The sequence below is a fragment of the Camelus ferus genome, chromosome 6 (genome assembly GCF_009834535.1).
Source record: "Camelus ferus isolate YT-003-E chromosome 6, BCGSAC_Cfer_1.0, whole genome shotgun sequence".
In the NCBI taxonomy this organism is placed as follows: Eukaryota; Metazoa; Chordata; class Mammalia; order Artiodactyla; family Camelidae; genus Camelus; species Camelus ferus.
The window spans coordinates 10130085-10153927 of record NC_045701.1 but is presented as its reverse complement, the minus strand read 5'-3'; the positions used below and the strand labels follow the sequence as shown (position 1 = coordinate 10153927).

The 23843-nt window shown below is 45.0% G+C and overlaps 1 protein-coding gene across 3 annotated transcripts in view; it reads left to right on the top strand.

The window, feature by feature from the left end:
* The window catches only part of CGNL1 (cingulin like 1), a 144180-nt gene that overhangs the window by 65845 nt on the left and 54492 nt on the right, over positions 1-23843 (top strand). For all 3 annotated transcript variants that reach the window (XM_032481099.1, XM_032481100.1, XM_032481097.1), the window contains exon 8: positions 5468-5680. In XM_032481099.1, coding sequence (XP_032336990.1) covers positions 5468-5680 — 213 coding nt within the window. The remainder of the gene's footprint in view (positions 1-5467; positions 5681-23843) is intronic.

Here is a 23843-nt window from a genome sequence, read left to right as displayed (position 1 = left end):
CCCAGATATTTTCTTATCCATTTAGGTTCTCTATTTTAGTGTACTTGACCTTGCTCTGTTTTGATATCTGTCTCTTTCTTCTCCTAGCCCGCTCATTCAAGATCACATCATCTTTGCTTCTTCCCACATTTCATGCCTAGCACGGTGCCAAGCAGTAGAGCAAATGAATGAATACATTTCAGTATTTAAATTATTTTAAAATGTCACCATTAAAAAAAAAGGGAGTAATTCTGAAATGAACTGTAGCTTCTTTGCCTCTTTAAACACAGTGTACTGAGCATATATTAATTAAATTAATAGCCTGTTGGCATGTTTATAGTGGTAAATAGGATATGAGCTTAAGTTTGGGGGTGTGTTTTCAGGCAAAGGCTGATAATGAGAGAAAGAAAAGGGAAAGAGAGCACATCTTTTCTTAAAAATGTTCCACGTGTGGTTTTTTTCCTGGTGATTTGCCTGTTTCCTGTCCTGGGAGCTGTATCATCTCCTGCTGCCTTTCTGCAAGATAAGTTAGGACAGAGTTAGCGTCTCTGTGCCAAAGTGGGTTTCTTTCCCTCTGGAAAATTGTCCTCACTCTATTTATCAGTTTCCTTTGACGTGTCAGCAACATTTAAAAAATGATCAATGGTTTCTGTATCACTAGTGAAATAGATCCCATCCCCTCATCACTGTCAGTTTATTCTTCATATCTTAACAGAAAGTGGCCTGGGGGAATCTGATAACAGACTGTAGTCGTGGCCAAGTTTTCCATGGCACTTGGCTGAGAACAGACTCTCAAGTACATTCAGTGAGCTTTAAACACTTCTGCCTTTGAGTGTTTGAAAAAGCTTGAAGGCCCTATATTTTGTGAGGCCTGCATAATGCAGAGGATTTTTCATAAAATACTTTTTAATAGTTCACGTTCTGTTAAATCATTTTGGGCCCCAATATGGAGTCAGTAAAGTGACATTAAGAGAGAATAAAATCATTAAAAAAAAGAAAAAAAAAGGAAAGAAGGAAGGAAGAAATAGTAGAAAGTACTGTTTGATGGTTCTGAATTTCCTTTTTTAAATCAAGATACAGAAAATAGTTGTAGCTCAAGTTTTCAGCCACTTCTTTCCCGTGAATGTGTTTCCCTCCATTCTGTGGGTGATGGATAAACATGAGACATTGCCCTAAGTCCTGTGACAGTGGGGTTTTCTAGTTACCAGACATCTCTGGGAGCCTGTAGTGCTGACAGGTGGGCCAGCAGCATCTTGTGGTGCTTTATCCCTGACATTTACCAAGACATAGGTACTGAGAGATGAGTAAAATACTCTGGTTATGAAACCCTACTGGTCTGGGGATAAATGCTCAGAAATGAGGTCTCTAAAATAGTAGGAAGCTTATTTTGTAGTGATGTTACTGAATGTTACACACACTTCATAAAAGAGCAACTGAGAAAATCATGTTTCTCACCATCTGTGTTACACTTTCTAGATTATCCTTCTGGGGGAAAAAATGACAAAATTCTGTCAGCTACAGTTTTGGTATAAAACCTTTTACCTGCCCTTTCAATGAGCATGGGCCAGAGACAGAGACCCTGTAGAACTTCTTGGAAGCATTTATGTAAAAGAGGGTCTCAGTGAGTATTTTGGTCTCACTTTGCCAGGGGCGCCTGTGAGTAGGCGGGGTGTGAGGAAAATGTTCTGTGGCCAGGTAACCTGCTAGTCTAGGCACTCTGGTGTCTCTCAGCGCCCTGCTTTGGGCAGTCACTTGCTGCTGCCAGTGACAGCTGCGACCCAGAGCCTACTTCCTTTTCCTCTCCACTTTCCTTCTTGCGCTGCCAGGCAGGTTCTGGGCAGGTTTCTTTGCTTTAGTTTAAACATGTGGACCCCTCTCACAGGCCCCCCCAACCAACATAGAGCTCTGTTCATTTGCATCCGAAAGACTGAGCACAGGGAAGCTGCTTGCTCTTCGCCCCCTCTGAGTATGTAGTCTTGCTGTCAGGCCTGCGGAGGCTGGATGGTGAAGAGAACAGCCATTGGTATCCAGTCTGGGTCCCAGTCTTGGCTCTACCACTGATAAGCTGGGTGATCTTAGGCGTGTTAGAATCTCAGAGCTTCCAGGTTTGTTGTTGTTGTTGTTGAATTTATGAATGAAAATAATATTCTTCTCCTAGGGTTGTTGGAAATGCTTAGCGTGATTCTTATTATGCAGTAAGTAGCAAATACAATCAATTTTTTTAGCATCCCCCTGAGAACCCCCCTCCCACCCCATGCATATACATCCTCGCTAGGTCTTCAACTCCTGCTGCTTGTCTGTGTGCAGCCAGCCTGGATGCAGCTGTAGGCTTCAAAAGCGCTGATTTTGAGTGGCCAGAGTTTTCCTTTGTTTTCTTGGATTGGGGCCTGCGGAGAGGCATGTGCCTCTCTAATGGATGTTCACTTGTATTTTGAGGTTTCTAGATTTTCTCTGACTTCTTTGGCTTGATGTAATTGGCAGTAAGGCCACCGAGGTGATGAAATGAAGTTTTTGAAATGTCCCGTGCCTTTTGGTCTCTACCCTGGAAAGCTTCAGGTGCTTCGCAGTGACATGGCGAGGTGTGATCTGATTGGATTTGTGCCTCAGAGTCCACTTAGCAGCAGCCGCAGCCTCAGATAACAGCGTGTCGGTGTAGAGTGGGCCGTGGAAACCTAGGCTCTTGACATGCATTGGCAGCAGCACACAAAAGGCAACACAAAACACAGATATATCCTGGAAGAGATCAGTGTGGGAAGAGGAACTGCCTTATCGTCGTAACAGTTGAGAAATGTGTGAGAGTAAGAGCAGGAGATGGGGGTAGGCTCGCAAGGGTTGCTGTGGAAGGAGGACCTGGAGGGGTAGCCAATAGCAACAGTGACGGGGGAGGGGGCGGCGGTCCTCTAATACTCCCTAAGGAGGGGCTGGAGGGCGTCTCCTTTGGGTAAATACCAGGATGGAGTCTGTTTCCATAAAGTTTGCTTATGTGTTCTGTGTTTGGTTCTTTGAAAGAGCCAGGGTTGCCCTCGTTCCCTGGACGAATCTCTGGGAGTTTGGTCTGAGCTTGTTAATGCTGCTAGCTAGATTCCTGAAGGACTCAGTCTTTGTCCATGCAGTGCAGCTCTGCCCTGGGATTTCAGAGGCTCCCCGGTTTAATAGATGTGCCTGCCCTAGAGAAAAGGAAAGCGATCCCACTGTCAGTTATTCTTAAGTTCACCCCCTCATCAGTGACCCAGTTCTTGAACGGAAAGCCGTTTATCATCTCTGAGGCCTCAGGTCCCAGGTGGCAGCTGTTCCTTCATTTCCCCAGAAGCTCCAAGAGGACAGGATGTGTACTTACTCAGAAGCCACCAGGGAGAGAATAGACTGGGTTAGAACTCTCACACATCCAGACTCCTGTTGTCCTGCAGGTGCTAATGTATTTGTGTCCAGAACTGGCCTGCTCCCAGGATCACTGATCCATGCATCAAAGCTATAATAAATCAGATTATGTGTCATCCTTCCAAGGAGCTGATAGTCTAGCAGGGGAGATAAAATAAAACCTAGGTATGTGGACTGCAACGTACAGGTATTAAATGCTGTGAGAAGTACAACAAAGTGAGATGGGTCTTCAGGAAGGGAATTCACGGAAGATTTCTTGGAGGAGGACTTAGAGTGAGTCTTCCGGGGTTTTCTGAAAGGCAGAGAGGGATGGGACTGGGAGGGATGAGGGGCACCCAGACAGGATGCTGTGTGGATGATGGTGTAGAGGCGACAGGTCAGAGACTGGAGATGGGGAGCCATTGGGTAGCTCTTGCTACCCACTTGCCACTTGGGCTGGAGGTGATGAGATCCTAAACCAGGGAGGTGAGGGAGAGGGCCTGAGATGTTACAGAACTAACTTCTGGGTTGTGAGGGGTAAGGACGAGAGAGATCAAGGTTGCGGCCAGGCTCTTGATCTTGCGTGCTGCAGAGCAGGTGCTGCCTTCACAAGAATGATGGACAGAAGAATAGGAGAGGAAGGGACATGACGAATTCACTGAGAAGCGTAAGCCTACTGAGGGACCTCCAGGTGGATGTGGTTTGCAGGTCCAAACTCAGATAAGGGTTGGAGGTAAAGGTTTGGGAGTTAACTTATTTCAAATTAATAGTTGGGGGAAAAAGTAGATGAACTCGCCAAAAAAAGAAAAAATGAAGAATGCAAAGTCGCATTCTTGGGGATCATCTTAGCTTTGGAGAAGAAGGAGAGAAAAGCCAGAAAAGATTGTCGCAGAAAAAGTGGCCTGAGGAAAGGAAAACAGGAGAGTGTAGTGTCTTCGAACTGCATGGCAGAGAAGAATATTAAGGAGACAGGTGGAGAAGATCAGAGAGAGGCCATGAAAAGTGAGGACTGAGAAAAGGCCATTGCATGTGGAGATTAAGAGGTCAATGTGACCTTGGAGGGGAGGCAGTCTTAGTAGAGGAGGGAGCAGAAGCCATTTGCAAGAGATTGAGGAGTGACCAGGTGGTCAAGTCAGTGAATAGAAATCAATCTTCCAAAAAGTTTGGTGGTAAAGCTTGTTTTTTTTTTTTTTTTTTTTGGTGTTGTTTTGGTTTTGGTTTTTTGTTTGTTTTTTGCCCTTGACTCAGAGGATTCTTGTGCCATGACGGAAATGACAGAGATTCAAGGAAATAGAACAAAATGACAGAAAGAAAAGATAACTAATGTAGTAAAGACCTGGAGCAGGCTGGCGGGGTACAGACAGCTCATTATCCAGGGGCTTTGGGTGGGGGAAAGCCTGGAGTGCAGAGGGGAGCCAGGTGTCAGGCTGAGTCCCTGCTGAGTGGGAGGTAGGGGCGTCTGCGGGAGAGGGTGAGCCCAAGCTTGAGGGGAGCTAAGCGGGTCTGGCATGGAGATGGTGACATGAAAGGAGTGCCCGGCCTTGGCAGACACACTTGGGTTTAGGTGATGCGATTTGTGGTGGGACTTGCCTCCCCATGTTGTGACTTCGCTTATCAACAGTGAGGTTCACGAGGCAGTGAGGGAGGAGAATGTGTGATGGTTGTCCCTGCTCACGGTGGGGCAGAGTCTCCCCTGAAGACTAGGGTCTTGGGTTCGGGGTTTGACCACACGCAGGGTTTGGGGTGAAGTAAGCAAGACCAGCAAGTCCCCCGTGAAGCAGCGGCTCATAAAGGCCACCAGCAGAGGTGACAGAGCATTGCACTGACGTGAAGTGGGGTGGGAAAAACAGACCTGGCCCCTCAGAGCACTGAAAGTGAGATCAGTTTCCCTTTTCTCCCTCAAATTAAATCAAATCTTGGAAAAGCTGAGGTAGTCAAATCAAGGGGAATATGGCCTCTGAGGAGGAAAAGGGGAGAGGCTACAAGGGTCTCAGCCAGTGTCTGTGCGAGGACAGTGCGAGCTGGGGGACAGGCGAGGGAGTGGCTGTCCCTGCGGGTGGCCGAGGCCGAGGTGCAGGGCCACGAGGCAGCTGTTGCATCTTCACCTCCGCTGTCTGTGTTTCTTCTCTAGGAGCTCTTACAGGCAAAGCAGGACCTTCAAGATCTGCTCCTCACCAAAGAGGAGCAGGAAGACCTCTTGAGAAAGCGAGAGCGTGAACTCACCGCCCTGAAGGGAGCCCTGAAAGAGGAGGTGTCCAGCCACGACCAGGAGATGGACAAGCTGAAGGAACAGTACGACGCGGAGCTGCAGGCCCTGAGGGAGAGCGTGGAGGAGGCCACCAAGGTGAGTCTGGAGGGGTGAGGGAGGGGCGGGAGCATCTGGCTTGGGCACAGGGGGTGGGCAGGACCACCTCTCCCACACCAGGGCCAGCTGTTTACCTTCCTCTTCATGACAGAGTGAAACTCAGTTTCACTAGGTCATTGATCCAGACCTTGTTCACAAAGGGTAAGCTCAGCAGTTCTGCTGTTGACCATTTTAAGTCGATAAACTTAAAGGTTGTTAAGGACACTGGTTAAAAGCTCTTGCATGTGGTGAGTCTTAAAGGCCCAGGAGTGAGCCCCTCCAGGATTCCTAAAGGTCAGAGGCCCAGAGCTTTGTGTGACTTTGCTAATGGGGCCGGATGGCAGACAAGACCCAGATTTCTGGAATCCTTCACCCTGGCCTCTGCTTGTTCGTTCTAACTTGTGAAGCCTTTTGTTAGATAATTCAGATGCTTTTCTCAGCAAAATTACAAGAGGGTTAATGGGCTGAATTGCCCAAACCCTTGCAAGATAATTTTTCTCTCTTTTTTTTTTTTGAATAATAAATATATATTTATTTTAGCCTTTGCTTAGGGAAATCTTTTTTTTTTTTTTAACATTTTTTATTGATTTATAATCATTTTACAATGTTGTGTCAAATTCCAGTGTTCAGCACAATTTTTCAGTTATTCATGGACATATACACACTCATTGTCACATTTTTTTCTCTGTGAGATAATTTTTCTCTTAATTGAATTCTTGGCTCCTACAAATAGATTCTAAATTATGTTGAATCCTTTGGTGTGGGGCTTGGGCTGTTGAAGAAGAGAAAAGCAGTGTTTTGAAGGGAAAAATGTTTGAAATACCATGCCATCTTTAGGGAAAGAGGGGAATTGCAGAGTATAAATTTTTTAGAGTCTCTGCAATATATAGGTGAGAGATGATGAAGAAAGAACTTCCGATATTGTTTTATTCTGTGATGATTACAGTGACAGCTCAGAGCCGGCAGGCCCTCTCTCTCGCATGCTCCGCGGTGATTCACTGATTTTCAATTATGGCATGGTAATTGCAAATGACAAGAAGTGAAAGATGGGTTTGTTTGTTACAACAATAAAATGTCTGGGAAATAGTCTCTCTGAGGTTATTATAACTGAGACAGTTTTATAAAAAAAAGCCTCTTGTTGATTTGCCTATCTTAGCCTGTTTGAGATTTGGTTTAGTTTTAGGGAGAAAAGTGAAATGGGTTTAGTTTTCATTGCTTTGCAGGGACATGTCTGTTTTTTCCATCTAATTTCCCTTCTGTGCAGCAGCTTGGTGTCCCTGCTATTGCCCTTGATGTGCTGTTGCTTCATGGGGGACATGCCTACAGGGTACTGAGTAAAGTGTTCTCCTTTGGACCCATCATGTCTTTATCACCTTCAGACCTTACGTCAAAGCTTGAGTTAACATGGCTTATTCATTGAAGGGTAGTTGAGGATGGTGTTTGGCGTGTTCACAGTGATTTGACTGTGAGGAAAATTAAACTTAGGACACACATGGGATGCAGGATATTTTATAGGAAGCTTTAAGTCCTCTGCTGTCCCATGTTAAAAGCAGGAAAGGGAACCATGGTAGGCAAGAGAGAGTCTTTGTTATATGAAACTGAGATAATCTGTAAAGACTTAAGCTGCTGCATTTTGAGGTCTCCTGACTTTTAAGCATTGCTTCAAATTAAAGAATCACAAAGACCAGACACAAGCCATCTGCAGGTGAACAGCATGTGACCTTTGTCCCTTTGTCCCTGTCCCTAGTACAGGGTCTGACGCAAAGTCACATCTGTGCAGTGTCTGATGAAAGTAAAGGGAGAACCAGTTCCTCTCTGAACTGGGTTTTCAGTCCTTGCTGTGTGGTTCCTGTTGGATTTTCTCCAGTGATGATGTGGGAGGTCTTTTAGGAAGCTCTGCTATTACTCTGTGAATTTCTCTGCCTTGCTTTCGTGTTTCCTTGCAGTTTCTTAAACAGGATCATGATTGTGTTTTTACACCTTGTTAGCTATTGCTTCTGAAGGTGTTTGCTGAACAAATGTGACAGAATCATATTTAATGGTAAAAAATGTTGTCACTGTAGTGGACAGATGCTGCCTTTCTGGTGCGTTATTTATGTGTGGGTATTATATAGTAGAATTTTAGGAGTATTATGTTAACTACTTGGAGGAGAGTGAATTAAGTATAATTTTTTAATTTAGTAATGAGTTTTTCTTAATTTGTGCACTGGCCTTTAACCTTTTCCTGCCCCAGTGGAAGGACTTACCCAGCATTGTGACTAAAAGCTGACATTTCTTTAAGGAACTACATTATATTCAAAAGTTTATTTCCTTGGTAAGCCTTAGGAGGCAGCTCAACCTCCTGGCATCAGTTTTTCTAATTTTTGCCACTGCCCCAGGCCAGAAATCCCTAAAGTGTTGTTTTATCACTATCAGATAACAAATATTTCATCCTGGCCTGAGCTTGAGCCCTAAAAGTTTTAAATTACTAGAACATTTGGTGAAAAGTATCAGATTATTTTAAGAATATTTTATAGGTATTCCAAACGGATACTCTGTAAAAATGATTTTTGTAGACCCAGACTGCCTCAGCTTTTTAAGACCAGATTGATTGCTCCACAGAGGAGAACTGATGAGCCCTGTGATGGGGGGGGGGTGGTCCCTGTGCAGCAGAGTGAACGCACGACAGTGGTGGTCTGCTGCGTTTGGGGAGCTGCTTCCGTTCCCTCCCCACAGAGACACGGCTCCTCACTGTCTGCCTGTCACACATTCTTCTAGAGGACTGTTGGGGACTTTTACTCATTATTTCGTAGCATAATTTCTCCCTATGTTACATCCTTTTAATACATACTCTGCAGTTTTGAAAAGGAAATGTCCTCTTTCTCCTTGGGTTTGTGGCAGTGGCTGGAATGCATGTGGAGAAATGGATAGTCAACAGGGATGTGAACGACTGTCATCTGGAAGTAGAATGAAGACCGTCCACAGCTATCATCCCTACCCTTTCCCGTCTCCCACTTTTGTGCAAAAGAGAAATGTAGATGGTGTTCAGTGTTTTCAGATTTCTCAGCATTGGCTCAGCTCGAATTTCAGCTCCTCCAAGAACTTCCCTGGTTGCTTCCTGGACCTTACAGTTTCCACAGACCTGGTATTGCTGGAAATTTTGTTCTTGGTTTTATCTTCCCTGTCATGCCAAGGACTGTGAGTCATCATTTTCCACTCAGCATCTCCAGTGTGCTTGGCGCTTAATAGGTGTTTGGTAAACATTTGTGGTAGAGGAATGAGCAGACAAAGGGGAGATGCCTTTGAGTCCTGACAGTCCCACCACCAGCCATTAGAATGTTTCAGGGTCTCGTTGACGAATTAAAATTGTTTTTGGTGAAAATGCACAAATCTCGCTTGTTGAGAAAGATATAATGTTAATATTGATCTTGGAAGGACTAAATTTGAGTCCAAAAGCTGCAGGTATTTTGAGGATGTTAAGAGAAACACTTTTGTTTTTGTGTTGGGTAATCGGACTTCTGGGTCATTGGGCACTTTCAGGGTGTCAGCATGTAGCAATTAGCAACAGATAGCTCTTGAATGAGTGGGTGGAGGGGAAGAGGAGGATGAAGTGGGCTAAGATACTCTTACTGTCCTTCACTTCTCCATTTATATTATTTTTACGTACAGCATTTACAGATTTACTTACTGAACAATTGCCAAGTGCAGGGTACTGTGCTAAGTTCTTCAGGGGTTATGAAGATAAATCAGATAAATCTACCTTGCAGAAGACTGGAAGGAAGATACTGAATACTCAGACTGGTTGCAGAGAAGGATAAAGTAAATGCCCCAAGTGAAGTAGAGATGAAGTGCTGTAGGAGATGGCGAGGGGCTGGTGGCCGCCAGAAAAGATTTCATGAAGGGGGCAGTGTTGAGGTGGGGCTGTGAAAGGTGGGTGGTATTTGGACACTGAGGATACTGAGTACTGCATAAACAACACCTTGTTAGGTGGGAAAGCAAGATGTGTGTCTGGGCTGGAGCCTTGTGGGGCAGTAGACGTTAAGGTGGTTACAGATTAAAAGAGACTGTAAGAGTCAGGGACCCTGATCAAAAGCAGGAACCACGTTTGGAATCCCAGTTCAAACAAACCAACTGTAAAAGACAAAAAAAAAAAAAAATTGGGGACAACATTGGGGAAAAACAGTAAAATCATTGGGGTTATTTAAATGCTGGCTCTGTATTTAATGATATTAATAAATAATATGAACAAAATTTTAAGGGGTGATAATAGTGTTACTGTTTTTAGGAGTATCTATCTTTTAAAGAAACCTACTGAAGTATTTACAGGTGAAATGATAGGCTATCTGGAATTTGCTTTTTTTTGTTTGTTTTATTTTTTATTGGAGTATAGTTGATTTATAGTATCATATTAGTTTCAGGTGTACAGCGTAGTGATTCAATATTTTTATAGATTATATTCCATTTAAAGTTATTGTAAAATCCTGGCTCTTTTCCCTGCGCTGTACAACGTATCCTGTGACTTACTTACTTTATACATAGTAGTGTGTACCTCTTAATCCCCTCTTGCTCCTCCCCCCTTCTCTGTCACTTCTGGTAACCATTAGTTTGTTATTTATATTTGTAAGTGTGTTCCTGTTGTATGGAATTTACTTTAAAATAATTTGCTGAGGGGAGACAATGAGTGAGGGTATGGCTGAAATGAGATTAGCTATGTGATGAGAAGTGTCACAGCTGGGTGATGGACAAGTAAGACCTACTTATACTATTCTCTCTACTTTTGCTGATGTTTGAAAATTTTTTATAATAAGAAGTGGTTTATTTTTTTCTTTTTTTTTAAGCTGTTGTTTTTTAAAGAACAACATAAAAAGATTTAGGATAGAAAAGGTGAGGTAGAGTCAGATTGTGAATACCCTGATGCCATGGCAGATAAGTGGTTTTTACTTGGTGAGGGAGCACTCTGAGGTTTTTATGAGGGACCTGATGGGGACCTCATTCTGTAGTGGTGTGACCGGGAGGTGGGAGAGGTGAGAAGTTGGAAGAATGGTGAGGAGAAATGAGTAGACAGGTAGGGGCTGAGGAGAGGCTGGACGCCGGGAGAGATGTGTGATGGTCAGGGGGAGGGAGGAAGGAGACACAGAGCCGGGTGGTGCTCCCAGGTGCCTGGAAGGAGGCCTTGCTGGGAAGGGGAAGGTTCCGGCGGGGCCCATGGAGGGAGGCGGTGAGTGAGAGGCAGCGTGGCCCTGTCGTCGGGTGGGGACGGTGAGGGGTCCATGAGGATGGGGGAGAACCTGCTGGGGGACTGTGACAGGATGGACAGAGAGAAGGAGACAGACTTCAGATAGGAGGAGGAGGACCCAGATGCAGGGACGTGAAGAGAAGCAGCCAAGCCCAGTAACAGAAGAGCAGGGGAAGAGCACTGTACTTGCTTCATTAATGATAGATTTGAGAAACTTCTAAAAAGCAGCCTGTTTTGGTCTTACATACTTATATGTTGGGTCCCCTTACATTTATATGTTCCTACTTTGTAGTGTAAGTTCGTTCTTCTTTTTTTTAAAAGAAAGTTTTGGTGGGGTGTTTATTTATGTATGTGTTAATGGAGGTGCTGGGGACTGAACCAGGACCCCCTGCATGCTAAGCTCCCACTCTTCCACTGAGCTGTACCCTCCTGCCTGTAAAGTCTTTCTAACTTTACACCTGCATTTTATATTCTATAACCTTTAGAGAAATAGTGTTCAAGTTCAGTAATATTGAAACTTTCTTCCCCTCCAAAACTGCCCTTAAATTATGGCCTTATGTTTGTGTTTCACCCAATAATTTGGAAATGTCACTCAATCTTATAAAAATGAATATGTGCTTCTGTGCTCCTTTCCCATAGCATGCCTAGATTTTTCCTTCCCTCTTTCCTGCCAGTCTGTGAGCAATTTCTTTCAAAGTGTAAGGTCAACAGAGGGTCAGATGGTAAAACCAGTGCTAATCTCAGGATCAATGGAATTGCCTCCCTTAAGACAAAGCTAATTCGGTGTAAAATCTCATTTCTGTCTTCTCCAGGCGAGCCAGGTTAGCAAGGGAAACTGTTTAAAACAAAACAAAACAAAAGAAAAACCTTATTTCCTCAGCTCTCTGATTTCAAATAATCAACTTACTCCGAAGGGCAGCTCTTGAGAGCAGGAGAAGCAGCGAGTTTGCAATCAGGTGCCCAGGTAAAGGAAAATGTCTCTTTTCTGCTAATTCAAGTGTGCCTAGAGTGAACTTCCAGAACTTTCCATCAGCAAAAGTAAAATGGGAAAGATTCAAGGTTAAAAAAAAGGTCTTCTTTTCATTTTTTTCTCTCTAGTCCACGCCCCCCCCCATGACTCTTAATAATTACATCACTCTTCTATGTTCTGTATTGATTAAAACATAGATAAAGAAGAGGTCTGGTGTTTACCTACGATGTGATGTTCGTTTTGAACTTTCTGTCAAGGCCCCGGGCATGCCCGCTCCCTGATGGGACTCTGATCCCAGGTGCCTGGGTCCTGATAAGCCTCTTATGGGCCTTGGTAAACAGTAAACCGGACATCCCGGCACCTCAGCCCTGGTGTTCTAACTGAGCTGTGAAAAGTCATTTGCTGTGGGTGTAGAAGACAGAGTAAGAGTTCTGGACACACCCATTCATTTTCCATCAAATATTGGAGTTTTTTTTTTTTTTTTAAAACCAATACCAGCCACTAAGGATATGAGGCAGGCAAACCCTTTCTTCTTGTGGGGACAAATGTGCAGTTAAAATGATGATGGAGTTACAGGTGCTGTGGCTGAGACATACAAGGGGTAGGAGGTCAGGAGAGGCTTACTGCTTCAAGGGGCAACATTCAGGAGAGAGAGAGCCCATGTGTTCTGTAGCTCCACACCCTGAGTGTCTTTTATGTACCAGATACTCAAGAATTAGAAAAAGATACTTCCTTTTCCCAGGACCTCTCTTGAGTTTCTGAACATCAGCACATCTTGAACCTGCTGTCTTTGTCCCCTCCTCCTTTTAGTAAACTCAGAGTTAACATTTAGAATGGGTAGAAAGTTTAGTCAAAGTGCAAGACAAAGAATGTTGACCTGGGGAACGAGTTGAAAATAGATGTCATTTCTTTAAAAAATCAGTTCGATTCCAGTTATGGTTAACATTCCCAGGGAGTAGGACCTCGTAAAGGGAGATACTTGCGAGGAGGGCCTCTGCCTTTCCCGGGTGGGGTGACAGCATCCAGGGGGCTCCCCTTGGGGTCTCCTAATGGCCGGGGGGTAGGTTGAGCTTCTGCTGTTCTGTGGGGAGTGTCACAGGCAGGAGGAAGGTGCCTCACACAGGGAGGCCGACCTTGGACAAGTTTTAGTGACGGTTCCTTGAGGCATCGTGAGTTTCCTTAAGCAGGAGGGTGTTCCTGCAGCTCCAGGGAGAGGGGAGGAGGAAGCAGGGCTTCCAGGTCATCCACAGCACTTGGATGACCCAGAAAGTCACAGCGATTTCACATGCAGCGTGAAGAGAAAGTGTGGAAACTGAATTGGGTTGGAGGAGGAGTGGGGCGCCTTGCCCTGGCCTCGGGAAGAGCAGCAGAGCAGCCTGGGCTGTGGGCCGTGCTGTTTGCCCCGCGTCTGACACAGGCTTTCAGCCCGCCCAGGGGTGGGAGCACAGCCCCTTCCCATTCCTCCCCGTAATGAGGAATGACCAGAAGTCGAGGCTTAAATAACTCAGGATTTGACGATCAGTAGTCAGCATCAGCTCCTAACTGTTGGGAATGGATGGTTAATATGGTTTTTAGACTCTGTCAATAAGCAGTTCATTCATCGTCATTAATTAATTAGGCAGATATCCATCAAGCATTTCATTTATGCCAGGCACTGTGCTAGGTTATGGGAATAAAATGGACACGAGGGGTGAGCCAGACACAGTTCAGTCAATCATAAATGTGTAATTCAGTTGTGGTAAGCGCTCTGAAATGGAGGGAGGGAGGCAAAGTTCCCTTGAGCAGAATGAGGATGGAGCTCTGAAGGATGAATAGGATAGATTTAAAAAAACTCACAGAATGTTCCAGGCAGAGGAAACACTGTGCGCAAAGGGCTTTTTGGCAGGAGGGAGCGTGGTCTGTTCAAGGTGTAGAATGAAGGCCAGTGAGGCTGGACTCCGAAGGATGATGGGAAATCTGGTGTCAGAGTGGGTGGAGGGCAGAGTAGACACCAGCACATGTAGCCTGTGTGCATCTTAAGGAATATATTCTTTTCCCTCAGAGCAGTGGAAATCATGGAAGGCTTTTAAACAGGGGTGTGTCCGCGCGCATGTGTATGTGTGAGTGAGACACGAGCAGATTCCTCCTGTGGAAAAGAGTCTGGTCTGGTCTTTACAAGTAAGATGGAACGCCCTGGGATGGTGTGTTCACACTGTCACCACTGATGGAGGCATGAGCTCTCTGGGGTCTCCTCAGCAATCCAGTTCATTTTTAATGGGGTTATCTCATGCTCCTGTCTTTGCTGAAGGGCAGAAGGGGAAGGGAGTCGGGGTCATGGAGGGTCCCATTTTGTTTGTGACATTTTGCTCTTTGCCAATTCTTGGTGTACTGAATTTGTAAACTGTCTGTGAGCAAGTAAATGAGGAGAATAGGGATCACAGATGAGGGGAGAAGTCTGGTGTGTTGGTGGTGAGGTTTGTAGGAGGAAAGTTTTGTTTTTTGTCTAATAAGGCTGTTCTAATATCTTACCGCTAGAAATTTGTAGAAGTAGATAGAATAACCTGATAAGGTGTTTGCCTCTCTCACCATATGGAACGAACATTCTGAGATCTCTGAACCATCCATGGACACCACCTAGATCCAAAACTGTGAGCAAGGCAGGAGTGGGGGCCACTTACTGAGGGCCAGTAACCAGATGGATTTCCAGGTGTGGATATGTTCAACCCACAGTACTGGGCAGTGTGAGGAGAGAGGCTGTTTTAAATAGCCCAGGACAATTGCAGCCACTCTCATACTGCAAATAGTTGAACCTTTACTATCTGAAAGGAAAACTACGTTAATTTTATTATCAGAAATCCTACTCAAACTGTGTTACACTTTTTCTGATCTTCTGTACTCTTTCTGACCTTCTAAATTCTGCCTGGTGAATATTTTTTCTAAAGACTTGCCAAGATCATTAAGTAGATTTCTACTTGGTGGAAAAACTTGGCACTATTATTTGATCACTCTTAGCAGAAAATGGAGCACGTCATAAGCTCTCAGTCTTAGATAAAAGGCAGTGCGGAAAGAGTCATGTCTGCAGTGTCAGAGCAAATCAAGACATGTTGGGCGTTCATGGTAGCCAGCCTCTGGGACAACCACCCCCGCCCCGCCCCGCCCCGCCCCGCCGGTCTGTGCTTCCTGGTACCCTTGCTCCTTTGCAGGCCCTTCCCATGTTGAATAGGGCTGCTCTGTGTGACCAGTAGGAAAGTGTGACTTCCAAGGCTAGGTCATAAAAGACATTCTGGCTTCCTCCTTGCTTCCTCTTGAATCCGTTGCTCAAGGGAAAGCCAACTGCTATGCTGTGAGGGCCCTGAAGCAGCCTTTGGAAAGTCCCATGTGGTGAAGGACTGAGACTTCTTGTCAGGGGCCATGTGAGTGTGCCATCTTGGTAGTGGATCCTCCCTCCCCACTCAAGCCTTCAGATGACTGCAGCCTTGGCCAGCATCGTGACTACAGTCTCATTTGAGACTCTGAGCCAGAACTGCCAAACTAAGCCACTTCTAGATTCCTTACTTTCAGAAACTGTGTGGTAGTAAATGTTTGCTGTTATTTTAGGCTGCTGAGTTTTGGGGTAATCTGTTACGCCATAAGAGATGCCTAATACAAACCATCTCTTTTATGCCACATTTTATTATAGCCACTGACTCCACCAGAGCTGTAGCATCCTGCCACACCCTTGGTCTAGTCCTTGTTTTGCTGGACCATACCTGTTAGGTGATATGCCATTCTCCCCATGTTGAAGGAGGGACCATCTTATCCTTCGTATCCTCAGCACTTTGCAGGGGGTTCAGTAAGTTTTCTCTGTGTGCATGAATCAGAATGTGCAGAGGTAAAAAAGAACACTAACATAGTTTAAGGATAAGTCAGCGTTCTAAATCTGGCTTTGCTTTTGTTGATTTCATAGAGGACTCCTCATCCTTCCCTGTTTTTATTTCCTCATTAGTAAATGGATAGTGTTTGTATTATCAAGAACAAATGAAAAATGAAGGCATGGGCATATACGCTTTGTGTGTATAGACTATCTCAGGAAGGACACAAAGTCATAGTGATTGCCTTTAGGGACAAGTGAAGGGTGTGGGATGAGAGGAAAACTTTTTAAAACATGGTATAAAATCTTTTATACTGTCTGAATCTGTCCCATGTACAATGCCATGGGAGTACTGATCTGTGCGCCCCAGGCAGGCTAAGAGGAAGCCCTGAGTTTAGCCGTGTATGTTTACTTTTTGTCCCTGGGGACACTTGCCTCAGCTTTGGCCTTCACCTTCCCTCTGCTGCCCAGGTCTGTGTCCTCTGAGTCCACAGCATCAGTATCCATCCCCGATCTCCTTTCCTACAGCTGCTGTCCTGGTTCAGGCCTCCTTATCTTCAGCCTGAATGACTTCAGCCGCCCTCTCCCTGTTTCCTCTCCTGGTTTGGTCTCTTTAGATCATACCCCTCCTGCTGCAGGTTGGCCACCCTCTCTAGTCCACCCTGGCCCCCAGCCACTCCTGATGGCTTCCTGCATGAGCTGCCTTCCACCTGCCTTTTCAACTCCAGCCCTCGCTGTTGTCCATAATGAGCCCAGGGCCAGCCACACGGAGGATTTCCCCATTCACTGGTGGTGGTGTGTGCCTCCGTCCCCCCAAGCTTGCCACCTCTGGGCTTTGGCTTTGCAGCCCCCCGCAGTCTGGAATCCAGTGTGTGCGGTAGGCAGCGTAGAGGCTTGCTGTCAGAAGACGTGGGCCTTGTCTCCACTGCTGTTGGGAGTACTGTGTTTTATTTCATTTTATGGAGTAATATTGTACGTAACTTTTTTAGAAATTGAATTTTTGTGCACCAGTTGCCACAATACCAGTTCTCTTTCCTCCTCCCAATTCCTGCACTCCCTTGTGTGTTGGGAGATAGTCCTAGACAGCTAGGAGTGATGTTGTCTGTGTGCCCTGGGAGACATTTGGCAATGTGTGGACATGTTTTTGGTTGTCATAATTGGGGGGATGCTACTGGTACCTAGTAGGTGGAGGCCAAGTATGTAAATACCCTACACAGAATAGTCCCCCTTAACTGAGTTTATGTTGAGGAACTGGAATCTGTGTATACAAGTGTGTGTATGTATTTGTGTGTGTGTTTTCTTTTTACACATTGACTGCTGTGACCTTAAGCATAGTTGGTGACCAGTAGACTGAATGACTGAATATTCGTGGCAAACCTTGTCTCTGTTTCCCAGAATCCCCCTCTCTCAGTCGGGGAAGCAGCACCTATCTCCCGGGGTTGTGCATTCCTAGCCTCAGTCTATATGTTCTGATTTGCTCTCCTCTGTCTTCCTCCCAGACTTCTGTGTCCCCTTGGCGGTCCCCCTGCCTTCTCTCCCCCACCTCTCTGCTCAGATCAGCTGTCTGTCCCTAACGTCCTTCACCACCCCCTGTGCCTTGGTCTCTGCAGTTACCATCCTGTCTGTCCGTCACGGCTGAGCTCAGGTGCCCTCTTCTTTGTGTGGTCCAGCAGCTGCTGTACTTACTGTTTGAGGGCCCCAGAGCCCTTGCCCCCCACCCTGTAGCACTTACTGTGGTTTGCTCTCCTGTAGTTGTTGATTCACTCAGCTCCTAAATGTCGTGCGAAGCCTGGGGTGCAGAGATGGACGAGATGGTCTCTGCTCTCTGCTGTCCCGCTGCCCAGTCCCGAGACAGACGGAGGTGATGCTGCCAGTTTGGCACATGGAACAGGTTTGGAGAGGCTTTTATACAGCGTGTAAAGCAGAAATACAAGAAGAGATGATTTTGCTCCTTGTAGTCAGGCCAGGAAAAGTTCCTAAGGGGCACTGAGGCTTGAATTGAGTCTTGGGAGCAGTGAGAGTAGTGAGGTGATTTAGGGGTGGAAGGGCATTCACACGGAGGGAATGTCCTACGACGGAGCCTGGGACCTGTGGGGTTGTTCTCTCCTGAGACTTTAGGGGTAGCCATTTCCCTTACTCGTTTTTGCAACATCCATTGTCTTGCCCTAGGCAGTTAATAAATCTGTTTGTGTGTTCATGTGCTTATTCATTCAACAAATATTTTTAAGTGCTTTCCACATTTGAGGTACTGAACTGGTACAAATGGGTTTAGCATGTGAGTGGCAGATGGACTGCAGTGGAAACCATTCGAGTAGTAGGTGGTCACTGCAGTGATCGGATGTGGTTTAGTGAATTTTGAGCTACAGATGAGGTTACATGTTCGTGGTGACCACACGTTAGGATTCTGGAAATGTGTGTTAAGAGCAAGTCAGAGACAGATGTAATGGAAAGCTCCTCCTGCCCTAGTGATCACTAGGGAACAGAACTTGTATGAGCCGGCATTGTGGGCTGGTTTCATGAAGGACAAAATAAAGCACAAGGTGTTTTGTTCTACAGGGTGATTGCAGCATTTTTCATAGTAATGAATAAAGCAGTGTTGTTCTATCAGCAGTAAGTAGGAGTTGGGTGGGAAAGGGGACAGGGGAGAGGACTGTGAATTTCCTCAGACATTCCAAGGTCGTGGATGGACCTTGTCCTTGCGGACTCACAACAAAGGGGAGAATGTGGCCAAGTGCACAAATTTCTCCTTTTAACACGTCCCCTCTTTTCCTTTCTTTTTATTTGTTAAATTTCTGCATGTGTTTCTCAAATGTGTGGTCCACAGAAAGGAAATACTGGCTGTGTCTGGATTTGGGGAAACTGAGTCCACTTAGAGTTAGAAAAAGGGGTCGGATGTGCTTCAGAGACTTGTTGGAGCAAGACTGGGGATAAAGTCAAGGAAATAAACGACAGAGCCCAGGAGAGGTGGCCTTAGAGATGGACGTGAAAATATTTGAGCAGGTGTGACATAGGAAGATGGGAAAGCTTTGACTTTTCCATCTCTGAATTGTCCAGGAGCATCAGAGATATCTGTTCTGCACCAGGGAAAGTGTTGGCTGGATGACAGCACAGGGAAGACTTAGACGCCTACAAATTTAGTTGGAAAACACTGAGTTCTTCATGGCTTTGGAGCAAGAGCCAAGGCGCTGATAAGTACTGGAAAATGGGCAGTGGGGTTGTCCTGTAGAGTTCATATGTGGAGGGTTTTGGGCCAGTTGTCCTTATAAATATGACTCTGCATTTGAGTCCAGCACAGTCCAGGCCCCATGAAGCAACATGCTGTTTGAATCCCACACGCTTTCTGACCTTCAGGGTCCTCTCTGCCTGATCAGGCATTCTTCTTGCATGTCTCTAAGCCTGTGACCTTGTGTGAGAAGCAATTCCCGCTGCTTCTTCAGGGCTTAATTCCTGAGACCTCAGGGTGCCAGGCAGCTCCCCGGCCCGCGGGGCTTCCTTCTACCACTCGGGTAGTGGACAGTCCCCTGCAGCCCCAACTCACTGCCATTTCCCATATCTGTCTGAGTGACCCTTCAAGCAGACACCTGTGCTGTGGACTGTGAGCTTCCTGCTGCCAAACTGGGGAGAAAACGTGGCTGGCAGGCGGTGAACTCTGCAGCTGATTCAGGCCCCATGGAGAACCACAGTTAATAATTTACTGTACTTCTGTGCAGCTACCGATGTTGACCTTGACAAAACTCTGCTAGAATTAGTCAGAGCCTGGCCTGGCATTTAACTAACAGGTAATATGACCCAGAAATAACTTCTTGTCAAGAGGTTAATCCGGTCTCCGAGTTTACAGTTGGCATTCACAGATATCCGGTCCTGTTTGCATCCAGAGCGGAGGACTGTTGGCTCACCGTACTCATAGTGTTCATGAAACAGAGGTGTCACACAAGGTCAGGGGGCCTGGCTTTATGTGGAGCTGCTCTTCATGGCAGAATAAAAGCCACGTTGATGGAGAAGCCCTGTAGGAGAGGAGATCTGGGCTTCGTGGGTACCACAGGTGAAGAGGCTCCCCCCCCCCCCCCCCGACTTCAACTTCATAGCCTGGTTTCTTGAGCAGTTCTGAATCTTTTACCTCTGGTGCCAGGAGAAGGTTACACTGATCAAACTGCTTACTGTAAAGTCAGCAGCACTGTTGCTTCTAGAAGGTACTTCAGCTGGGGGAGGGGGAGGCCATCTCCCTGTAGCATTTGTTCTCTCCCTTTCCTGAAGTGAAACTAGCCCCAGGGGAATGGAGACAGCTGGATTAAAAGTTCGTCAGCTGCTGGATAAGCCTAGGCTGCTAGCAAATACATGGTGATCCGAAGGTGGGCGCACCCTCGCGGGGAGCTCTCTGCCTTGGCGGGGGCGCTGTGGGGCTGCGCTGTGCTGTTTGCGGCAGCAGGGCGGTCATTTCCCCATCAAGAGCTGCAGGGTGCTGTGGGCCTTGGGCTGCCCTTCCTCCCCAGCCCCCAGGCCTCTGAGAACGAGCGATGGCTTGGTTAGAGATGGTTCTAGCGGATGGTTTCGGGGTGCCAGGTCAGTGCTTCTTCTAGTACACAGACTGGCACTTTTCTCCAGCCAACAAACACAGGCTCTCCAAACAGATGTGTGCTTCTGGGCAAGGCAGCTGGCCCCAAATGGGAGTGTTCAGAGGATGGGACCGAAAAACAGAACAAGCCAGTAAAAGGAGAGGCAGAAGAGGAAGGACAGGAGCTGGCAGGGGGAGGGCTGGGGCGGAGACCTGTGTCCAGCTGCAGCGTTAGAGGCAGGCACGAGGGACAGTCGTGGGCGGGGTGATGGCCCGGGTGAGGCGCAGTGGAGGCGGGGGCCAGAAAAGACGTACGTGGGGAGGATGAGAGGGTGGGAGGTGGTGTGATATGATAGGAAGTGGGGAAATGCAAGCATCAGGAGTTGAAAGAGGAGTCTGGAGTTTGAGCCACAGATCTAGAGGATAGACGGAGGAAGGATGGTTCTTTGAGGCACAAGAGGATGGAAGATAAGCTGTGAGCTATTTGTTGTGCCAGGTGGGATTTCTGTTCCAGGGGTGTTGGCCCCAGTTATACTAGATAAAGAGAAGCCAGTGTTGGTTTTATTGCAGTATGAGAAACATATGATTACTAAATAAACGACTTTTTAAATAAAAGGTGAGGTGTGAGAACTAGAGGAGGCTAAACAAACTTTTGTCACCCATGGTGGATCATCTTTATGCCTCCTGTTTGTAGGGACTCTCTGTCGATAGCACCGAGCATAGGTATGAAAATATGTATTTGAGTTTAATGTTTAAAAGAGTTACAAAAGTCTGTGGAAAGTAGGACCGTAGTCCAGTAAGTTGTAGCTGTCTCTTCTGGTCTTTGGGCAGGAGTTTGAAGAGATTCTTGGAAAGACATTAAAAGAAGAATTTAAATGACTCAAGCTCTATCCGTGAGAATGGAACTAATACTCATTTAAAAAAAACCTATATACTCTAACTGAGAATTTATACAGCCCTTTAAAGGGGAGACATGGTCTAGGTTCCCAGTGATCCATCTGTGAGCTTGTGGCTCTGGGTCTAGGACCTTGTTGCTCGTACCAGCTGACTTGGGGCCATCTTCCTTCCTCTAGAAACCAATTTTCTTAGATACGTCTTCGGAGATCTCCTATTATCTCCTCCAAGCGAACAGTACTTTAAGAGCCTTCCCTTTGTATCTAGACATTATCAGATCAACCAATAGTATATTTTCAGCTCTATTTTTGGGGGGGGGCCGGGGTAGATTCTTTGGGATTTTCTACATAGACAACCATGTCATTTGCAGATAGGGATAGTTTATATTTATATATCCCTTGGCTTCTTTTTCCTGCCTTACTATGCTGAGTAGAACTTCCAGTACTATGTTGAGTAAGAGTGGTGAGAGTAGGTCCATTGGTCTCCATCTTTGCCTTGGTCCCAATCTTAGGGGGAAAGCACTCAGTGTATAACATTAAATATAATGTTAATTGTAGATCTTTTATGTGTAGATGGTCTTCATCAAGTTGAGGAGGTTCCTCTTTGTCACAGTTTTCTGGGAGTTTTTTTTTTTTTTTAATTGTGAACAGGTATTGAATTTTGGCAAATGCTTTTTCTGTATCTATTGATATGATCATGTGGTTTATCTTTCAATTTTCAATTATTAACTAAGTCATGCATCCCTGAAATTAACTCCACTTGGTCTTAGTGTATAATTCTTTTTACATATTGTTGAATTCTACTTGCTAATATTTTAAGGATTTTTGTGTCTGTATTCATGAGGGATATTTATCATTCGTTCCTTTTCTTTTCTTTTCTTTCTTTCTTTTTTTTTTTTTTTTCTACTATCTTTATCTGCTTTTGGTATATTGACCTCATTGAATTGAGAAGTATTTCTCTTCTGTTTTCTGGAAGGGATTGTGTAGAATTCGTGTTTATTCTTCTTTAGACGCTTGGTAGAATTCTCCAGTGAAACCATCTAGGCCTGGAGATTTCATTTTGCAAGTTTAAAAATAATGATTTCAATTTCTATAATAGTTATGGGACTATTCAAATTATCTGTTTCATGTTGGGTACCTTGTGGTAGTTTCAGCTTTTTGAAGAATTGGTCCATTTCATCTAAGCGATCAAATTTGTATGTGTGAAGTCGTTTGTAAAATTCCTTTGTTATTCTTTTGATGCTTAGAGGGGCTGTAGTGATAATCCCCTGCTTTATTCTTGATATTGGTAATTTCTATTTTAGTTTTTTTTCTTTGTCACTTTGCTAGAGGTTTGTCAATCTCACTGATCTTTCAAAGGAATCAGCTTTTTGTTTTATGTCTTTTCCTCTTGTTTCTTTGTTTTCAATCTCTTTGATTTCTGTTTTTATCTTTTATTTCCTTCCTTCTGCTTATTTTAAGTTTATAATACTCTTCCTTTTGCAGGTTCTTAACGTGGCCACTTAAATTTCTTAATTCAGACTTTTCCTGTTTTCTAAAGTAAAGATTAAGTGTTACAAATTTTCCTTACAGCACTGGTTTAGCTGTGTTCCTCAAATTTTGATAGATTGTATTTTAATTTTCAGGTCAGTGTAATTCTTTTTTATTTTCCTTGAGGGTCTTTCTTTGACTCATAGATTATTTAGAAGTATATTTTTGAGTTTTTAAGTGTTTGAATATTCTCCCATTATCTTTCTTTTATAGATTTTTCATTGAATTCCACTATGGTCAGAGAAACACTGTATGATTTCAGTTCTGTTAAGTTTGTTGAGATTTTTTTTTACTCTTGGTATATATTCTATGAGTTCTTGAAAAGAATGTCTATTTTACTAAAAAAGGATTTTAAAATGGTAAACACAGATCAATCTAAGGGATAAAAATAATTTTCTTGGGCAGTTGAAAGATTGTTCCTAGTTGGACAAGCCATTTAACCACCTCTAACCTTCATTACATCATCTGCAAATTGAGAATGCGCTTCTTTTTCAGTGGTTTACAAGTCCAACTACATTTGCATGTTAAAAGTAAGTGGTTGAGGATATGTGAAGGATCAGATTATTTGCCACTGAGGGTTTTTTTCCCCTCTCATTTAAATAGTAATTTTGTGGATTTTTTATATTTTAGTTGCTTTAGTAAAAAGAAATGTTGGAAAAAGCTTGCTTTAAAAGAGTATAAGATAGGAAAAGATGAATGTATGTTGTGGATCATACTTTTGACAGCACGTAGTTTTCTTCTCTCACAGTGTATCTGGAGCATCTTTTTGGGTGAATATGTATGGAGTGTCCCCATATCCGTTCATGGTAGCAGCACAGACCACTGGATAGGGGTTTAATAAGAGTTTCAGCCACCTGCTGTCTCTTCTGGTGCCCGCCTCCCTGGGCTATTTAATAGTCTAGCCTTCTCCTAGAGAAATCAAAGAGCCTGCCAAAATAAGTCAGCAAACCAGACCAGAGTCAGGAGAGCCAGGAATTCAAATTCATGAGCAGCTGAGTCAGGGGACTGGAATCAGAAGTGAGGGTGAGTCAGGACCAGGGCCCAGGCTCCTTAGACAGGCCGAGGGGGTGGCCTTGTTTAATCTGCTGCCTTCCTTGTATTCTAGGGCTGGGTTGGGCTCAACTCTGCTCAAGTCTGAAACTTCATCTCCCACAGGGCTTGGCTGCCAGACATG